General features: G+C 49.9%; 1 protein-coding gene across 4 annotated transcripts in view; it reads right to left on the reverse strand.

Moving 5' to 3' along the window:
* CERS2 (ceramide synthase 2) overlaps positions 1–18,450 on the reverse strand; it is a 53,002-nt gene that overhangs the window by 12,382 nt on the left and 22,170 nt on the right. For 3 of the 4 annotated variants that reach the window (XM_028709400.2, XM_028709402.2, XM_028709401.2), the window contains exon 2: positions 3,338–3,511. In XM_028709400.2, the coding sequence (XP_028565233.2) occupies positions 3,338–3,510 (173 nt within the window). In that variant the 5' untranslated portion in view covers position 3,511. Of the gene's footprint in view, positions 1–3,337; positions 3,512–4,729; positions 4,752–18,450 lie in introns of those variants that run through there. The other variant, XM_028709403.2, reaches the window with a different exon arrangement.

An 18,450-nucleotide genomic window follows, 5' to 3' on the forward strand; every position in this document is an offset into this window, starting at 1 on the left:
GTTGCGCAATAAACTTGGATCTTCTGCATCTTGCTCCTGTCTCCGGCTGAGCACATTTTCCTCCGCAGGGACCCGCGGACTTAGTCCGACGAGCTGGGTGGCAGAGCAGCCTCGCACCCAGATTTCACCGTAACAGGAGGAAGCTGGCTTCAGACAGAGTCCGACCACTGGAGTGCATCCAGCTCAGAACGGTCTGGCAGCCGCTCTCCAGCGGTTCAGACAAGGGGATCGAGCTCGAATTTTTCTGTCTCCAAAGCAGAGGCGCCACCCCTGATCTACGGATCTTCTTTTAAAACAATACAGTGGTGCCTCGCAAGACGAAAAGAATCCGTTCCGCGAGTCTCTTCGTCTTGCGGTTTTTTCCTCTTGCAAAGCTAGCCCATTAGCGGCTTAGCGGATTAGCGCTATTAGCGGCTTAGCGGATCAGCTGATAAGCAGCTTAGCGGCTCAGCTGTTAAGCGGCTTAGCGGATCAGCTGATAGGCGGCTTAGCGGCTCAGCTGTTAAGCGGCTTAGCGGATCAGCTGATAGGCGGCTTAGCGGATCAGCTGTTAAGCGGCTTAGTGGATCAGCTGATAAGCGGCTTAGCGGATCAGCTGATAAGCGGCTTAGCGGCTTGGGGAAAAGGGGGAGGGAAAGGGGGGAAAAACCTGCAGGAACTTGCAAGACCTTTTCGTCTTGTGAAGCAAGCCCATAGGAAATTTGTTTTGCGAAGCACCTCCAAAACGGAAAACCCTTTCGTCTAGCGGGTTTTCTGTCTTGCGAGGCATTCGTCTTGCGGGGCACCACTGTACTAAGATTCCAGTCCTCATGGTCCTGAACGCAGGACCGATTTAACATTTAACTTGTTGGCAGGCTTCGGGCATGGAGTCTTTTTCCAGTCCAGTCATGGGGGGTTGCTGCAGCCCTCTTCCCAGGAAGAAAGCAAGTTTCTAGTCCTCATTCTGCATAAAGGGCTGAACTGAATGCAAAGAGAGGAGGCAGCCTTATATTGCCCTTGGTCCATCTACTCAGTATCTCCTGCACTGACTGGCAGTGTCTCTTTGGGGTTTCAGGCAGGGGGGTGGTATTCACAGCCCCACCTAGGGATGCCAGAAATCGAATCGGGGACTGTCTGCATGCAAAGCAAGGAATCAGGGATCCCAGTAGATGCTGGGCCTCACATGAATTCATAGAATTGTAGAGAGGGAAGGGATCCCCAAGGTGATCTAGTCCAACCCCCCCTCCCTGCAACACAGGAATCTTTGCTAAAGCATCCTGGACAGAAGGCCATCCGACCTCTTCACCCCACATAAACAAACCCGGCCGCTTCAATCTGCAGAACTGCTGCAAGTCCCTCCTAATACTCGCTCTGCATTTGTAGGAAATCCCATTACACTTTGGAACTCCCTGCCTATTGACGTCAGGCAGGCTCTTTCGCTGAATTCTTTTCGGCGCCTGAACCTCTTTGTGCAGGCAGGCCTTATCTAGATGTGTGGAACGCCTGCAGGCGTTTTAATCCGGGTTTTCGGCTTAGATTATTACGTGAAGGTTTCCAACAGTCTCCCTCCTTTACCCGAGTGAATCTCAGGGTTTCATTCCCTGCTTCTCCGCTTTATCATCAAGTAATAATAATAATAATAATAATAATAATAATAATAATAATAATAATTTATTTGTACCCTGCCCATCTGGTTGGGTTTCCCCAGCCACTCTGGGCAGCTTCCAACAAAGATGAAAAATACATTAAAATGTCACACATTAAAAACTTCCCTGAACAGGGCTGCCTTCGGATGTCTTCTAAATGTTAGGTAGTTGTTTATTTCCCTGACACATGATGGGAGGGCATTCCACAGGGGGGGCGCCACCACTGAGAAGGAACTCTGCCTGGTTCCCTGTAACATCAATTCTCACAGGAAGGAACCGCCAGAAGACCATCGGAGCTGGACCTCAGTGTCTGGGCAGAACGATGGGGGTGGAGACGCTCCTTCAGGTCTACTGGACGGAGGCTGTTTAGGGCTTTAAAGGTCAACACCAACACTTTGAATTGTGCTCGGAAACGTACTGGGAGCCAATGTAGGTCTTTCAGAACCAGTGTTATGTGGTCTCGGCGGCCGCTCCCAGTCACCAGTCTAGCTGCTGCGTTCTGTAGTTTCCGGGTCACCTTCAAAGGTAGCCCCACGTAGAGCGCATTGCAGTAGTCCAAGCGGGAGATAACCAGAGGATGCACCACTCTGGCGAGACAGTCTGTGGGCATGGAGGGTCTCTTCCTGCGTACCAGATGGAGCTGGTAAACAGCTGCCCTGGACACAGAATTGACCTGCGCCTCCATGGACAGCTGTGAGTCCAAAATGACTCCCAGGCCGCGCACCTGGTCCTTCAGGTGCAATTTTACGAGAGGAATCCAGTAAGGCCGTCCTAAACTGAGCCTCTGGAGATCTGCAGTGCTGAAGGGATTTGTTACAAGGGGGTACACAGCCCCCAATACCCCCCCATTAGCCTGCCCCCCAACCCCCCCCCCCCCGTTGAGCCTATCCTAGAGCTAAGGGGCGACTCTTCTCATGCTCTCTCCAACATTGCTGCACCATAAAAAATAACATACACACAGAGGCCAGCGTCTCAAACAATGCTCCGATTGTCTCCATCCTCTGTGGAGAAGGAGGGGGTGGTGGAATGGTCAACCGTGATAAATAATTGCTCTTTAATTCTCCGGCCTGGCCGCCTCAGGCCTGTCCGCGGGCGCTGCTGACTTCATCGGGATTGCCGCCCCCTCCGCAGACAACCGCTGGCAGGTGACACAATGCCACAATTATGCCAAGGGCCCACGGCTGGGTCAAGGCTGATGCCAGAGCCCTGCTGCCCTCTCCCCCTCTCCCCCCCCCCGCCCGATTTGCCTCCGATTGTTTCCTTAGGACTTGGCGAGGGATCCGGGCACAGGGAGAAAAGCGTCTCGCCTTTGCCCCAAAACTCTCCAGGAATCCGCAGCGCCCACGCAGGGCCGACCAAAGCGCGCCACCCTCCATCCCAGGACGAGCGGTCAAGAGTTTGCAAGGTTGAGGCTTTCAGTGGGGACGGAACGGCCTGGCAGCAGGATCAGGCCAGAAAAGGTGCATCGGGTCCGGCTTTCTGTCCTCGCGGCAGCCAAATGCCCCTAAGAACCAAGGAATCCAGATAGACTGCCCCTGGACCTGGAGGTTCCACAAGTGTCTCTCTCTTTTTTTGTTCCAGCCAATCAGAAATTCACTGGCTGCTGACCCCGTGGGGCCAGTCCCCGCCTCTCAGCCTAGCCTACTATGCAGGGACCTTGCTCCTTGTCCCCCTTCCCCCCTGGTTTACTCCAAATAGGCCATCGTACTCACATCTCAAAGAGGTGCCTGATGATGAGGAAGACAAATGCTAGAGGGATGGTGATATACAAGTCGCTGGACTTCGGGGCCACGCGGCCTTCGCTGAATTCGACGTCCGCCCAGGTGAGGTTGGACGGCAACCAGAGCCGGTCCCACCAGAAGTAGTTGCATAATGTCTGGAACATCCTGGGAAAATGAAGAAAACAGAAACCGGGTGAGTGAGGAAAGGCAGTTTCCAGTTGGGAGAGACGCCGGGCAGAGGGCTCAGAGCCAGTGTTCACACCATGTACAGTGGTACTTCGCATTACAGATACCTATTTAAAGGTAAAGCGACCCCTGACCATTAGGTCCAGTCGTGGCCGACTCTGGGGTTGTGGCGCTCATCTCGCTTTACTGGCCGAGGGAGCTGGCGTACAGCTTCCGGGTCATGTGGCCAGCATGACTAAGCCGCTTCTGGCAAACCAGAGCAGCGCACGGAAACGCCGTTTACCTTCCCGCCAGAGCAGTACCTATTTATCTACTTGCACTTTGACGTGCTTTCGAACTGCTAGGTTGGCAGGAGCTGGGACCGAGCAATGGGAGCTCACCCCGTCGCGGGGATTTGAACCGCCAACCTTCTGATTGTCAAGTCCTAGGCTCAGTGGTTTAACCCACAGCGCCACCCGCGTCCCATACCCAGAATTAGTACCTCAGGTTAAAAATTTTTCTTCAGGATGAGAACAGAAATTGCGCGGTGGCAGCAGGAGGCCCCATTAGCTAATGTGGTACCTCAGATTAAGAACAGTTTCAGGTTAAGCGGTAACTCGAGGTACCACTGTATTTAAAGCCCTACGGTACCACTTTAAACGCCCGTGGCTCCCATCCTGCAAAGAATCCCGGGAACTGAAGTTTGGCTAAGGGTGCAGAGTGTTGTTAGGAGGGGAACTCCAACGCTTCTCTGCTGCAGCTACAATTCCCAGAGCGGTTTATCCATCAATCTCTCTTCACAGGGAGTTCTGGGAATTGTACTTCAGTAAGAGGGAATAGCTCAGGCACCCCCAAACTCAGCCCTCCAGATGTTTTGAGACTACAGTTCCCATCATCCCTGCCCACTGGTCCTGTTAGCTAGGGATGATGGGAGTTGTAGTCCCAAAACATCTGGAAGAAGAAGAGGAGGAGTTTGGATTTGATATCCCGCTTTATCCCTACCCGAAGGAGTCTCAAAGCGGCTAACATTCTCCTTTCCCTTCCTCCCCCACAACAAACACTCTAGGAGTCTTGGTTGACCACAAACTTGACATGAGCCAACAGTGTGACGCGGCAGCTAAAAAAGCCAATGCAATTCTGGGCTGCATCAATAGGAGTATAGCATCTAGATCAAGGGAAGTAATAGTGCCACTGTATTCTGCTCTGGTCAGACCTCACCTGGAGTACTGTGTCCAGTTCTGGGCACCACAGTTCAAGAAGGACACTGACAAACTGGAACGTGTCCAGAGGAGGGCAACCAAAATGGTCAAAGGCCTGGAAACGATGCCTTATGAGGAACGGCTAAGGGAGCTGGGCATGTTTAGCCTGGAGAAGAGGCGGTTAAGGGGTGATATGATAGCCATGTTCAAATATATAAAAGGATGTCATATAGAGGAGGGAGAAAGGTTGTTTTCTGCTGCTCCAGAGAAGCGGACACGGAGCAATGGATCCAAACTACAAGAAAGAAGATTCCACCTAAACATTAGGAAGAACTTCCTGACAGTAAGAGCTGTTGGACAGTGGAGTTTGCTGCCAAGGAGTGTGGTGGAGTCTCCTTCTTTGGAGGTCTTTAAGCAGAGGCTTGACGACCATATGTCAGGAGTGCTCTGATGGTGTTTCCTGCTTGGCAGGGGGTTGGACTCGATGGCCCTTGTGGTCTCTTCCAACTCTATGATTCTATTCTATGATTCTAGGTGAGTGGGGCTGAGAGACTTCAGAGAAGTGTGACTGGCCCAAGGTCACCCAGCAGCTGCATGTGGAGGAGCGGAGACGCGAACCCGGTTCACCAGATTACGAGTCCACCGCTCTTAACCACTACACCACACTGGCTCTCTGGAGGGCCGAGTTTGGGGATGCCTGGAATAGGGGGTCTCTCTCCTGAAAACTCTCAGCATCCTTAACAAACTAGAACTCCCAGAATTCCTGGGGAGGGGAAGCCATGCCTGTTCAAAGTGTCATCGCAGAGCTTTGAATGGATGGTGCCAAAGAAACCAAAGTCAAAATAGTTCCCCCTTTATTTAGACTTTAGAGTGATGTGTTTCTACTACACCAGAGCAAGGAACCATTTACCCCACAGCTCAGGGGCCACACTGACTTGCAGGGGGACCCCCCCCCCGGTGGCAGTGGGCGGAGCCAGGGCAAAAGTGGGCGGAGCCAGAGAGGCAGGTGTTCCCTTTGTCCAGCCATGCAACTTCAGAGGGTTGCAGCCAATGAGAGCAGACTCACCGGAAACAGCGAAATATTCAACACAACTAACTTTGGTCCATTGATTTCAATGGGTCTACACAAAGTAGAGCTTAGTTGGAAACCAAACAGGGGTTTCTAGGCACACACTCCTCTGTCCAAACAAGCAAGGGGACTCGACATGCCTGAATAATAATAATAATAATAATAATAATAATAATAATAATAATAATTTATACCCCACCCATCTGGCTTGGTTTCCCCAGCCACTCTGGCCGGCTTCCAACAAAATATTAAAATACAGTAATGCATCAAACGTTAAAAGCTTCCCTAAACAGGGCTGCCTTCAGGTGTCTTCTAAAAGTCTGGTAGTTGTTTTTCTCTTTGACATCTGGTGGGAGGGAGTTCCACAGGGCAGTCTAGCTGCTGCATTCTGGATTAGTAGTAGTTTCTGGGTCACCTTCAAATGTAGCCCCACGTAGAGCGCATTGCAGTAGTCCAAGTGGGAGATAACCAGAGCATGCACCACTCTGGCAAGACAGTCTGCGGGCAGGGAGGGTCTCATCCTGCGTACCAGATGGAGCTGATAAACAGCTGCCCTGGACACAGACTTGACCTGCGCCTCCATGGACTGGTGTGAGTCCAAAATGACTCCTAGGCTGCGCACCTGGTCCTTCAGGGGCACAGTAGCCCCATTCAGGACCAGGGAGTCCCCCATACTTGCCCGCCCCCTGTCCCCCAAAAACAGTACTCCTGTCTTGTCAGGATTCAACCTCAATCTGTTAACCGCCATCCATCCTACAATTGCCTCCAGACACTCACACAGGACCTTCACCGCCTTCACTGGTTCCGATTTGAAAGAGAGGTAGAGGATACAGACTTCCCAGGTAAAAGTTCTCAAGGTGTTCAATGTGGCCTCCAGTCCTCCCTACCTGGCCCCCAGGACCCTCCCTCTCTGGCCTGCCTTTCAAGTGCTTCTGATTACTGCAAATGTATCCTCAGAACCGTGATGCAAAGAAGTATATAGAAACCTCTGAATTTCCGGGGGCTATTGCCGTTGGCCCCGGCCACCACCACACGCGGCCCTCGCCTGCAAGGAACCTGCCCCTCCAGCTGAAAAAGGTTTCTCCTCCTCGTGCCTCGCATGCCCCAAGTAACTTGCGCCTTCAGGAATAACCAGAGTGCCTCTAAGCATATGCAGAGTGCCATGCGTCTCCAAGAAACGTGACACACACACTCTGCATTTAGGGGGCCGGAGTGGACAGGAACTCTGGGTAAGCTCAACAAATTAAAGTCAAGTGGTTCTGTAGGAAGAGCTAAAGTGGTGGGGGGGCACCCAGCGCAGCACCCTGGGAGTGCCAGGAACCCACAATCAAGACCCCAGGAAAAGAGAAGGGGCTGGTTGGGTCAAAGTGCCCTTTTGATTACCCTCTGCCAATCTCGTTAGAATAAATAAAACACTCTTGGCAGCCAGTGTTGGAAATTAGCCAGGCACGTTTTGCAGCTGGCGCAGTTCCACTGGCGCTGATGAGTGGCATCTCCACCCGGCTAGCTCCTCCAGCCTTCCTCAGCAGGTAAGCAGGTGACCTTATTTATTGGGTTCACCTTTTTCTCCAAGGAGTACATGGTTCAGCCAAGCTCCTTGGTTAATCCCTACGACGACCCTGTGAGGTAGGTCTCACCAGAGTGGCACATGCTCTGGTTATCTCTCACTTAGACTACTGCAATGCGCTCCACGTGGGGCTACCTTTGAAGGTGACCCGGAAGCTGCAACTACAGTCATACCTCGGCTTACAGACGCTTCAGGTTGCATTTTTTCAGGTTACGGACGCGCCGAAACCCGGAAGCACTGGAATGGGTTACTTCCGGGTTTCGGCGGCCGTGCATGCACAGAAGCGCTAAACCGCACTTTGTGCATGCACAGAAGCGCCAAATTGCAACCCGCACGTGCACAGACATGCTGCTGTGGGTTGCGAACGCTGCAGGTTGCGAACGTGCATCCCACGCGGATCACGTTCGCAACCCGAGCGCCCACGGTAATCCAGAATGCGGCAGCTAGACTAGAGACTGGGAGCGGCCGCCCAGACCACATAACACAGGTCCTGAAAGACCTACATCCCAGTATGTTTCTGAGCACAATTCAAAGTGTTGGTGCTGACCTTGAAAGCCCTAAACAGCCTCAGCCCAGTATACTCTGAAGAAGCGTCTCCACCCCCATCGTTCAGTCCGGACACTGAGGTCCAGCACTGAAGGCCTTCTGGCGGTTCCCTCCCTGTGAGAAGCCAAGTTACAGGGAACCAGGCAGAGGGCCTTCTCGGTGGTGGCGCCTGACCTGTGGAACGCCCTCCCACCAGATGTCAAAGAGAACAACAACTATCTGACTTTTAGAAGACATCTGAAGGCAGCCCTGTTTAGGGAAGCTTTTAATGTCTGTTGTTTTATCCTGTATTTTAATATTCTGTTGGGAGCCGCCCAGAGTGGCTGGGGAGGCCTGGCCAAATGGACAGGGTATAAGTAATTAAATTGTTGTTGTTGTTGGTTATTGGTAAAAAGGCTGAGACTGAGGTCACCCAGTGAACTTCAGGGTGAGTGGAGATTCAAACCCGGACCTCCCAGGTTCTGGTCTGACGCTCTAACTGCTGCACTGTCCTGGCTTCCTAGAGTACTTCGGTTCTATAAATTAAGGAGGCAAATAAAACTGGGGAAAGCAAAATGTCACTTAAGAGAAGGAGATGGGAATATTTTTTCCTGGAAGCTTGAATTGATTTTGGTTCTGGATTGGTTTATTTGACGCTTTAATGTGTTGTAAACTGCTTTGATATTTGTTCTTCAAAATATAAAGTGGTATAGAAATGATCACCATCCCCCCACCGGGAGAGGAGGGGAACCCGGAGCTTAGAGATTCCTTCATGACTGGATTATAGATCTGAGTTTCGAACATGGTTGGCAACACCTCAGAAGTCTGTTACAAGTCGTTTGCCTTGCAGAGGAGTAAATGAAGGCGAGGCCGGACAAGATAGATAAGAGAATGAGAACATAAGAAAACAGAGAACTAATGATTAAGAAAAAAACCCGGTGCCAAAATTACAATGGAGAGGGACACACCATCTCACCGCAGACAGATCGATGGCGCTGCCAGCCCACACAGGACCGGTCTGGAGCAGCTCAGGCAGAATTTGACCCCGTTCAACCGTCCCAAAAAACCTGGACTTTTTTGCCAACTGGGTCAAGATGTAATTTTGTCCCAGTTGCTGAACTTCGCAGAGTTTGGCCAGGGCAAAACCGAGAGTGACAGGAGACTCTGAGGGTTGTGGGTTCGAGAGCTCCACTTGGGGCAAAAGATCCCTGTGCTAAAGGGGGTTGGACTAGATGACCCTGAGGGTCCCAATTCTACGGTTCTCTGACATGAAATGCATCGTTGAGAGGGCAGGGGAAAGAGAGACAAGAGATAGCTGGTGGTCAGGGGAACAACTGAAAAAATGACTTCACGCCGAATCAATAAAACATTGAATATGAAGCCCCCGACGTGGTACGATTTGCTGCCACAAGTCGGGGCAAGATTCGAGAGGTTTGCGGCGATGCCAATTTGGGAAAGGAAAGTCCTGCCCGGACACGGGTGCTACTCCCAATTGCTCCCATCTGAAGAAAGGGGGCAGCGTTTGGACCTTTTTGAGGTTTGGAGAGCAGACAAGGAAAACGCAACATGATAGGAAACAGGCAGAGAGGAGATTTTCCTCCCTCTCTCACAACACCGGGACTCGCGGACAACCAAGGATGCAGAAGGTTGGAAGGTTTGGGGCAGATAAAAGGAAGGACTTATTCACACAGAACAGAGATGAACTGTGGAACTCCCTGCCACAGGGAGGCAGGCAGGGCATAAAGGTAAAGGGACCCCTGACCATTAGGTCCAGTCGTGACCGACTCTGGGGTTGCGGCGCTCATCTCGCTTTATTGGCCAAGGGAGCCGGCGTACAGCTTCCGGGTCGTGTGGCCAGCAGGACTAAGCCGCTTCTGGCAAACCAGAGCAGCGCATGGAAATGCCGTTTACCTTCCCGCCAGAGTGGTACCTATTTATCTACTTGGACTTTGACATGCTTTTGAACTGCTAGGTTGGCAGGAGCAGGGACCGAGCAACGGGAGCTCACCCCGTCGCAGGGTTTCGAACCGCCGACCTTCTGATCGGCAAGTCCTAGGCTCTGTGGTTTAACCCACAACGAGGACTGGGCAAATGAGTAGCTATCGGCGGCAGCAATGAGAACAGGATCCTGGCGTGATCCAGCTGAGCTCTTCTCACGTTCTGGCCCGCGTAGGACCAGTCTGGATAGTTGGCCTTGGTGAAGACTTGACGTTTTCATCCCCAAAAAAGTTTTTTATTTGAGTTTCTACTGAAATGATGCTGCATTTTAATGTAGTTTAATCTTGTTTTTAAGTTGTATTTTGTTTTCTTGGTTTTTTTTAGTGTTTATATTATTAACTTGTAAGATATGGATTTGTTTTGTCTTTTTTAGTTGTTGTTGCTTTTTTAGTTTTTCAAATGTTGGTTTTTGTGTGTTGTATATTGTTATTTTTCGATATTTTTTGTGTTGTTGTTGTGTGGAAAATACTAATAAAATTTATTGAAGAAGAAGAAGAAGAAGAAGAAGAAGAAGAAGAAGTTGTATTTTAATCAATTGTTTTATACCTGGTGTTAGCCGCCCTGAGCCCAGTCTTGGCTGGGGAGGGCGGGGTATAAATAAAATTTATTATTATTATTATTATTATTATTATTATTAATTATTATTATTTGGGGCATTTGGCCACAGCGAGAGCAGGAGGCCGGAGCAGGTGGACAACTGACCCGCTCCAGCTAAAAGGGCTCTTTGTATATATATTTTGTTAAAGCAGCCCGTTCCAAGCAGGAAAGCGGAGGATATAAACCGGAATTAACTGCATATCCACCGGGTCTGGGAGCATGTGCGTGAGGAGGCAGAGATTGCAAGAGGACAGAAGATGGGAGTTTGCCCAATCTCTCTTCCCACATGACGGGCAAAGGTCACAGTCGGTGGACTCTGCTCCTCATCGGCTGCAACGCGACGCACACTTAAGCAGAATGGGAATTTATTAACACCGAGCATTTATTAACACATGCCCAGAGATTAACAGGCATCGCGTGTCCTTACGACATCCACACAAGGCGTATTACGAGCCAGGCTGCAGCCAGGGCCGGTTTGCCCAGGGCAAAGGTGGGGCTTCAAGTCTCCTCTCTTGAGGACTAGCCACTTGCAGGCTCTCTCTTAACACGGGAGCCCCGCCAGGAATGGCCGACCTCATGCGCATGTCCTTCCGCAGGGCCTGTGAGACAGAGCTATTCCGCCTGGCTTTCAATTTGAACTTAGCCTGATCTTTCATTTCCCTTCCTTCCCTCTCCCTCCCCTTTTTATGAAGATTCCCCGCTCTGGGATCCCACAGCTAATTCACCGCTGGTCTCCTCGCTGGACCAAATAGGACTAATTTAGCCAGCTAGCCCTGGTGATCATCTAATGTTTATTGGATGGATTTCCCCCCTAAATTGATTTTTGAATTCTGAATTTATTGTTATTCACGTTTTATACTGCATTTTATGCTGGTTTTTGTTGCATCAATTAAGTGTTTTAAATTTGTTGTTAGCTGCCCTGAGCCCGGTTTTTGAACTGGGAAGGGCGGGGTAACTGTGCCCCTGAAGGACCAGGTGTGCGGCCTGGGAGGCATTTTGGACTCACAGCTGTCCATGGAGGCGCAGGCCAATTCTGTGTCCAGGGCAGCTGTTTATCTGCTCCATCTGGTATGCAGGATGAGACCCTATCTGTCCACGGACTGTCTTGCCAGAGTGGTGCATGCTCTGGTTATCTCCCACTTGGACTACTGCAATGTGCTCTACGTGGGGCTACATTTGAAGGTGACCCAGAAACTACAACTAATCCAAAATGCGGCAGCTAGACTGGTGACTGGGAGCGGCCGCCGAGACCACATAACACCGGTCTTGAAAGACCTACATTGGCTCCCAGTACGTTTCCGAGCAGAATTCAAAGTGTTGGTCCTGACCTTTAAAGCCCTAACAGCCTTGGTCCAGTAGACCTGAAGGAGCGTCTCCACCCCCATCGTTCAGCCTGGACACTGAGATGCAGCGCCGAGGGCCTTCTGGTGGTTCCCTCGCTGCGAGAAGCCAAGTTACAGGGAACCAGGCAGGGGGCCTTCTCGGTGGTGGCACCCTCCCTGTGGAACGCCCTCCCACCAGATGGCAAAGAGAAGAACAACTACCAGACTTTTAGAAGACATCTGAAGGCAGCCCTGTAGGGAAGCTTTTAATGTTTAATAGGTTATTGTATTTTAGTGTTCTGTTGGAAGCCGCCCAGAGTGGCTGGAGAAAGCCAGCCAGATGGGCAGGGTATAAATAATAAATTTATTATTATTATTATTATCACCACCACCACCGGTCTGGCAAGAACATCAGAAAATCCGTGTAGCTGGGCAGGCCAATGGCTCATCTTGCCCCGCATCCAGCCAAACACTTCAAAGAATGTCGGAATCAAGGTAGACTGCCACTGCGCCTGGAAGCTCCGTAAGGATATCAGAAGAGGGCAGGGCTGGGAGAGAGTGGTGCCGGCTCCATTGGGCGTTTGGGGTTTTATAGCTACAACCAGACCAAGAGACTGGAAATGCAAGCCTTCTTATTTGTCGTCTTGTTTTCACAAGCGTGCAACCCAGCACCGTTCAGAAGGAAATTAAGTTTAAGGGAGGATTAAGGAGCAGCTCAAACAATTTTCTTCCCGGGGCTAGACGACACTTTGCACATCTTTGCGCTGCCGGGTGAGAAATTCCGCCACCGGATCTCTTCCCAGGAGCCAGGAAGGAATCTCAGAAGGCTCTGTGGGTGGGGAGTTCACAGCTGGTCCAGTCTCTGGCCGGCAGCCAGCCCTTCCCAACCAAGATGACTCTGTAGAGAGGTGAAGCCTCTCGTAAACGCTGCTTTCTAGCCTCTTAGCCACATCTCCAACCTGTTTGATGTCCAGGCGACACCTTGTCACAGGAACAGGGGTGCAAGCTGCTGCCTGATGCCACGCCCGGTCTCCGCTCCATCAAACTTAATATTGTCTGCACTGACCGGCAGAGGCTCTCTGGGCTTTCTGGCAAGGGACATCCCTTAAACGATGTATTTATTATTACTATTATTCATTAAATTTGTATACCACCCTACAGCCACAGGTCTCGGGGCAGTTCACAACATAAAATGATATAGCTTCTCTGCTACAAATTAAGTAAGATATTAGTCCTCATGCCTGTTGTCTTTGTCCATGGAGTTTGTCCAAGACGCCTGCTTTCTGGGAGAAAAGCAATGACAAACCTGGACAGCATCTTAAAAAGCAGAGACATCACCTTGCCAACAAAGGTCCGTATAGTTAAAGCTCTGGTTTTCCCAGTAGTGATGTATGGAAGCGAGAGCTGGACCATGAAGAAGGCTGATCGCCGAAGAATGGATGCTTTTGAATTCTGGTGCTGGAGGAGACTCTGGAGAGTCCCATGGACTGCAAGAAGAACAAACCTCTCCATTCTGAAGGAAATCAGCCCTGAGTGCTCACTGGAAGGACAGATCCTGAAGCTGAGGCTCCAAGACTTTGGCCACCTCATGAGAAGAGAAAACTTCCTGGAAAAGACCCTGATGTTGGGGAAGATGGAGGGCACAAGGAGAAGGGGACGACGGACGACGAGGTGGTGGGACAGTGTTCTCGAAGCTATGAACATGAGTTTGACCAAACTGCGGGAGGCAGTGGAAGACAGGAGTGCCTGACGTGCTCTGGTCCATGGGGTCACGAAGAGTCGGACATGACTAAACAACCAAACAACAACAACAACAAAAGCGCCATGGCTGTGCTCTGCCTGCCTTCACGGCGGGAGGCAGTAATGCCTCTGAACAGTTGCTGGACCAGCGGTTCTCAACCTGTGGGTCCCCAGATGTTGTTGGACTACAACTCCCATCATCCCTGAGCTCTGGCCTTGCTAGCTAGGGGTGATGGGAGTTGTAGTCCAACACCATCTGGAGACCCACCGGTTGAGAAAGGCTCCTGGAGACTATTGTTCTGATGGCAGCTCCAGGCCCAGAGGCAGTCTACCTTGATTCCCAGGTCCTTTGGGACACCTCATCTGCTTCAGGTACAGGGCTGCTCTCCATCTTTTTAAAACGGCCCGTCCCTGTGGCCTAATCCTCCGGCCCTAGGAGTCCTCATAAGGGAGCTGTTCCGGGAGGAATAACTGTCCACCTGCCTTGCCCAACCCTCCAGTCTCTGCTTCTCAATGCGTATTGTATTGTTTTATGTACTGTGGCTTGCCGCGGTTTTATTGATTATAGTTTAGATATTATTTATTGTAACTGTTGAGTGGATTTCTGTTTAACTTTTATATGTTGATACTATTATTTTATACTATTCTAATGATGGCTGAATGCTACATTTTGATGTAGGTTGCCTATTTTAAAGTTATGTTTTATTATCACATTTTTGTACAGTGGTACCTCGGGTTATGTACTTACCGTATTTTTCGCTCTATAACATGCTCCCAACCATAACACGCACATAGTTTTTAGAGGAGGAAAACAAGAAAAAAAAAATTCTATACAAAACAGTGGATGTATGATTTTTGTGGTTCATGCTGTGGCCACAGACATGTGATCTAACGATGAGTTTGGGGTAGCCCAATGCAAAAATCCTGAGGATCCATGTGGATCCGTGCTTTGTAACCACGTGAATGAAGGAACTGTCAGTAATGTATGGTATCTCCAATACAGTGATGAAGGAAGAGGGGGGGAGCTCGCACTTGTCCTAGGCAAAGCAGCCAACTCCTATAGGCCTAGGTGCCTTCACCCCCTCCATTAAATATTTGAGGGAGTCATCCTCCCCCCATGCTGATGGGCATTGCCATTCATATAAGGTACCAGTGTGCATGCAAGCTGGAAGAGGGAGGGAGGGAGGGAAGGAAGAGAGAGGGGGAACTCACATTTGTGCAGCTGCCTTGCCTCGAACCGAAGCAAAAAGAGGAGGAGATGCAGGGACACGAGCCTTGTAAGCTGCTTTGTTTGAATTTACCGGTGAGGTGCTGGGGGATGGACGGAAGGGGATGCCCTCTTTGTCCCTCCTTCCAGCTCATTGTAAAGAAAGCAGAGTAAGAGCCACTTACATGTGTGTAAGGGAGAGCCATAGAGCAGGCAGACACTGAGAAAGAGAGGCTGTCTCCCTTCTCCCACCTTGGCTTTTACAGCTGCAGGCAGCTCTTGCCGGCTTCCAAGCTGCCTCCCTTCTCCCACCTCGCTAAAAAGCCATAGAGCAGGCAGACAGGAGGGAGAGAGGCTGTCTCCCTTCTCCCACCTTGGCTTTTACAGCTGCAGGCAGCTCTTGCCGGCTTCCAAGCTGCCTCCCTTCTCCCACCTCGCTAAAAAGCCATAGAGCAGGCAGACAGGAGGGAGAGAGGCTGTCTCCCTTCTCCCACCTTGGCTTTTACAGCTGCAGGCAGCTCTTGCCGGCTTCCAAGCTGCCTCCCTTCTCCCACCTCGCTAAAAAGCCATAGAGCAGGCAGACAGGAGGGAGAGAGGCTGTCTCCCTTCTCCCACCTTGGCTTTTACAGCTGCAGGCAGCTCTTGCCGGCTTCCAAGCTGCCTCCCTTCTCCCACCTCGCCAAAAAGCCATAGAGCAGGCAGACAGGAGGGAGAGAGGCTGTCTCCCGACACTCAGCTGTTGCTCAGCTGTTGCCGCGGAGGAAAAGAGGCTGCCGAACAGCCAGCAAGAGCGGCTCCTCCTGCCTGCATTCGCTCCATAACACGCACACACATTTCCCTTTACTTTTTAAGGGGGGAAAACTGCGTGTTATGGTGCGAAAAGTACGGTAATTCGTTCCGGAGGTCCGTTCTTAACCTGAAACTGTTCTTAACCTGAAGCACCACTTTAGCTAATGGGGCCTCCCGCTGCCACCGGAGCACGATTTCTGTTCTCATCCTGAAGCAAAGTTCTTAACCCGGGGGACTATTTCTGGGTTAGCGGAGTCTGTAACCTGAAGCGTATGTAACCCGAGGTACCACTGTATTGCATTAGATTGTTATAAGATGTACAGTGGTACCTCTGGATACGAACAGGATCCATTCCAGAACCCCGTTCACATCCTGAAGTGAACGCAATCCGCATCCGCGCGGGTTGCGATTCCCCACTTCCGCGCATGCGCGTGACGTCATTTTGAGTGTCTGCGCGTGCGTCTGCGCGCTCCGTTACTTTCGGGTCGCCGCGGAGCGCAACCTGAAAAGGCTTAACCTGAAGCGACTTCAACCCATGATATGAACTCTACATTTTTTGTTTCTTTAGCTTGTAAACCGCCTTGAGTATTGTAAGATAGAAAGATGGTATGCAAATTAAAAATGGTGATGACGACGACGCGCTCTTCTGATGTTAGCTTAAATGTTACTATGTTATGCCCGTCTGGAGGGGGTGTTATAAAAGTGTAACAAGGGTGAATTTATTTCTTTTTTTAAAAAACAGCCCACAACATTTGGGGAATGCAAACTTACAGGATTTCAGCGATGAGCTATGCACGGATGAAGGACCATGTCTCCCCAAAAACTTTTGTAGGTTGAAGCAGTATCATAATAATAATAATAATAATAATAATAATAATAATAATAATTTATTCATACCTCACCCATCTGGCTGGGCTTCCCCAGCCACTCTGGGCAACTTTCAACAAAATATTAAAATACAGTAATGCATCAATCATTAAAAGCATCCCTAAACCACCCTGATGCCACCCAGAGTACAAATAATATGCTGCTTTTTGTTTTCTGTGTTAAGAAAACCTCCGGCTTCTGACAAGAGTCCAGTTTAGCAGGTTTCAATATTTGCAAAAAACAAAAACCAACGACACTAAAATGCGTTTTTCAAATGCAGCAAGCCACGGCAAGAGAGAGCGCCTCAGGCCGAGAGAGGCGGAATAATAATAATTATTATTATTATTATTCCAGCAAAACAAAATCCTAGCGTCAGACAAAGCCAGGCTAACACACAATTTAACACAGTGTCCCTGTTTAAACAATGCCACTGTTTACAAAGAAGGACCACTTGTTTCCTAGAACTAAGCTCTCCACAAATTAACTGTCCCCATTTGCCCTCTGGAGAGAGGGATATCTTTTAATTTGTTATTTCATTTTATAATGTTTAAACAGACCTGCGTCCCCCAGGGCCTCTGGGAGCCAAATCGCAGAGCCGAGGGCAATAAAGCATTCTTATTTTTTTTTTGCGCACGGTCGCAAAGAACGCCGGCGAATTTGATACCCGCATCCAGCCTGTCTAGATAGGAAAAGGTTCCTGCGCGCAGTGGAACATTCCCCAAAATGAGCCAGGCATGAAAGGAAAGCAGGGAGGGGAGGGGAGAGGGAAGAAAAAGACGCTCCGTTTTATCAGACATTCCCCTACTTCAGAAACTAGGGCAGGATTGTCTATTGTTGGGGAAATAAAGAGAGGAAGATTAAAGGCACAGATAGTTTTGCTGACCGACTTAGGACAAAAAAGAAGGCTCTTTCTCCCCAACCGATTTGGCGCTAAGTTGCCAGAAAAACAAAAGCAGGTCGTTTTTACGATAGGCTTCTTAATGCAAGCGGAGCTGGCCTTTTTTTAAAGGTGCACTATTTGGATTTCTGAGCCAATTTCCTTCCCACTCGCTCAGAATAGTTCTGTCCCCCAATGCAAGACACGGACAAGAGAGAGCACAAACCAGGGTGCATAAAAACCAATGGTTTTATAAAATATATATTTAAAAATCAACATCAAAAAAACGGAGATCATGGCCACTGGTCCCATCACCTCCTGGCAAATAGAAGGGGAAGAAATGGAGGCAGTGAGAGATTTTATTTTCTTGGGCTCCATGATCACTGCAGATGGTGACAGCAGCCACGAAATTAAAAGACGCCTGCTCCTTGGGAGAAAGGCGATGGCAAATCTAGACAACATCTTAAAAAGTAGAGACATCACCTAACCAACAAAGGTCCGTATAGTTAAAGCCATGGTTTTCCCAGTAGTGATGTATGGAAGTGAGAGCTGGACCATAAAGAAGGCTGATCGCCAAAGAATTGATGCTTTTGAATTCTGGTGCTGGAGGAGACTCTTGAGAGTCCCATGGACTGCAAGAAGATCAAACCTCTCCATTCTGAAGGAAATCAGCCCTGAGTGCTCCCTGGAAGGACAGATCCTGAAGCTGAGGCTCCAATACTTTGGCCACCTCATGAGAAGAGAAGACTCCCTGGAAAAGCCCCTGATGTTGGGAAAGATGGAGGGCACAAGGAGAAGGGGACGACAGAGGATGAGATGGTTGGATAGTGTTCTTGAAGCTACAAACATGAGCCTGACCAAACTGCGGGAGGCAGTGGAAGACAGGAGTGCCTGGGGTGCTCTGATCCAGGGGGTCACAAAGAGGCGGACACGACTAAACAACAACAACAACAAAAATTTAAAAATCTGGTTTTTAAAAAATTTAAATTGGAATTTTAAAATAAAATGCTTTCGGGCTGCTCTCCCACTTCCTTTTCTCAGCTCTATGGTCTTGTTGCCTTTAATGACCAGAAGGGGACACTCAGAAGCACAAGGGGAGACCTCGAGGGCTGCATCCAGCACATCAATGCTCCCACATGGACGTTCATGCAGTGCTGCATTTACGTATAAGCTAAACAAGCT

Source organism: Podarcis muralis, chromosome 16 (genome assembly GCF_964188315.1).
Source record: "Podarcis muralis chromosome 16, rPodMur119.hap1.1, whole genome shotgun sequence".
NCBI lineage: Eukaryota > Metazoa > Chordata > Lepidosauria > Squamata > Lacertidae > Podarcis > Podarcis muralis.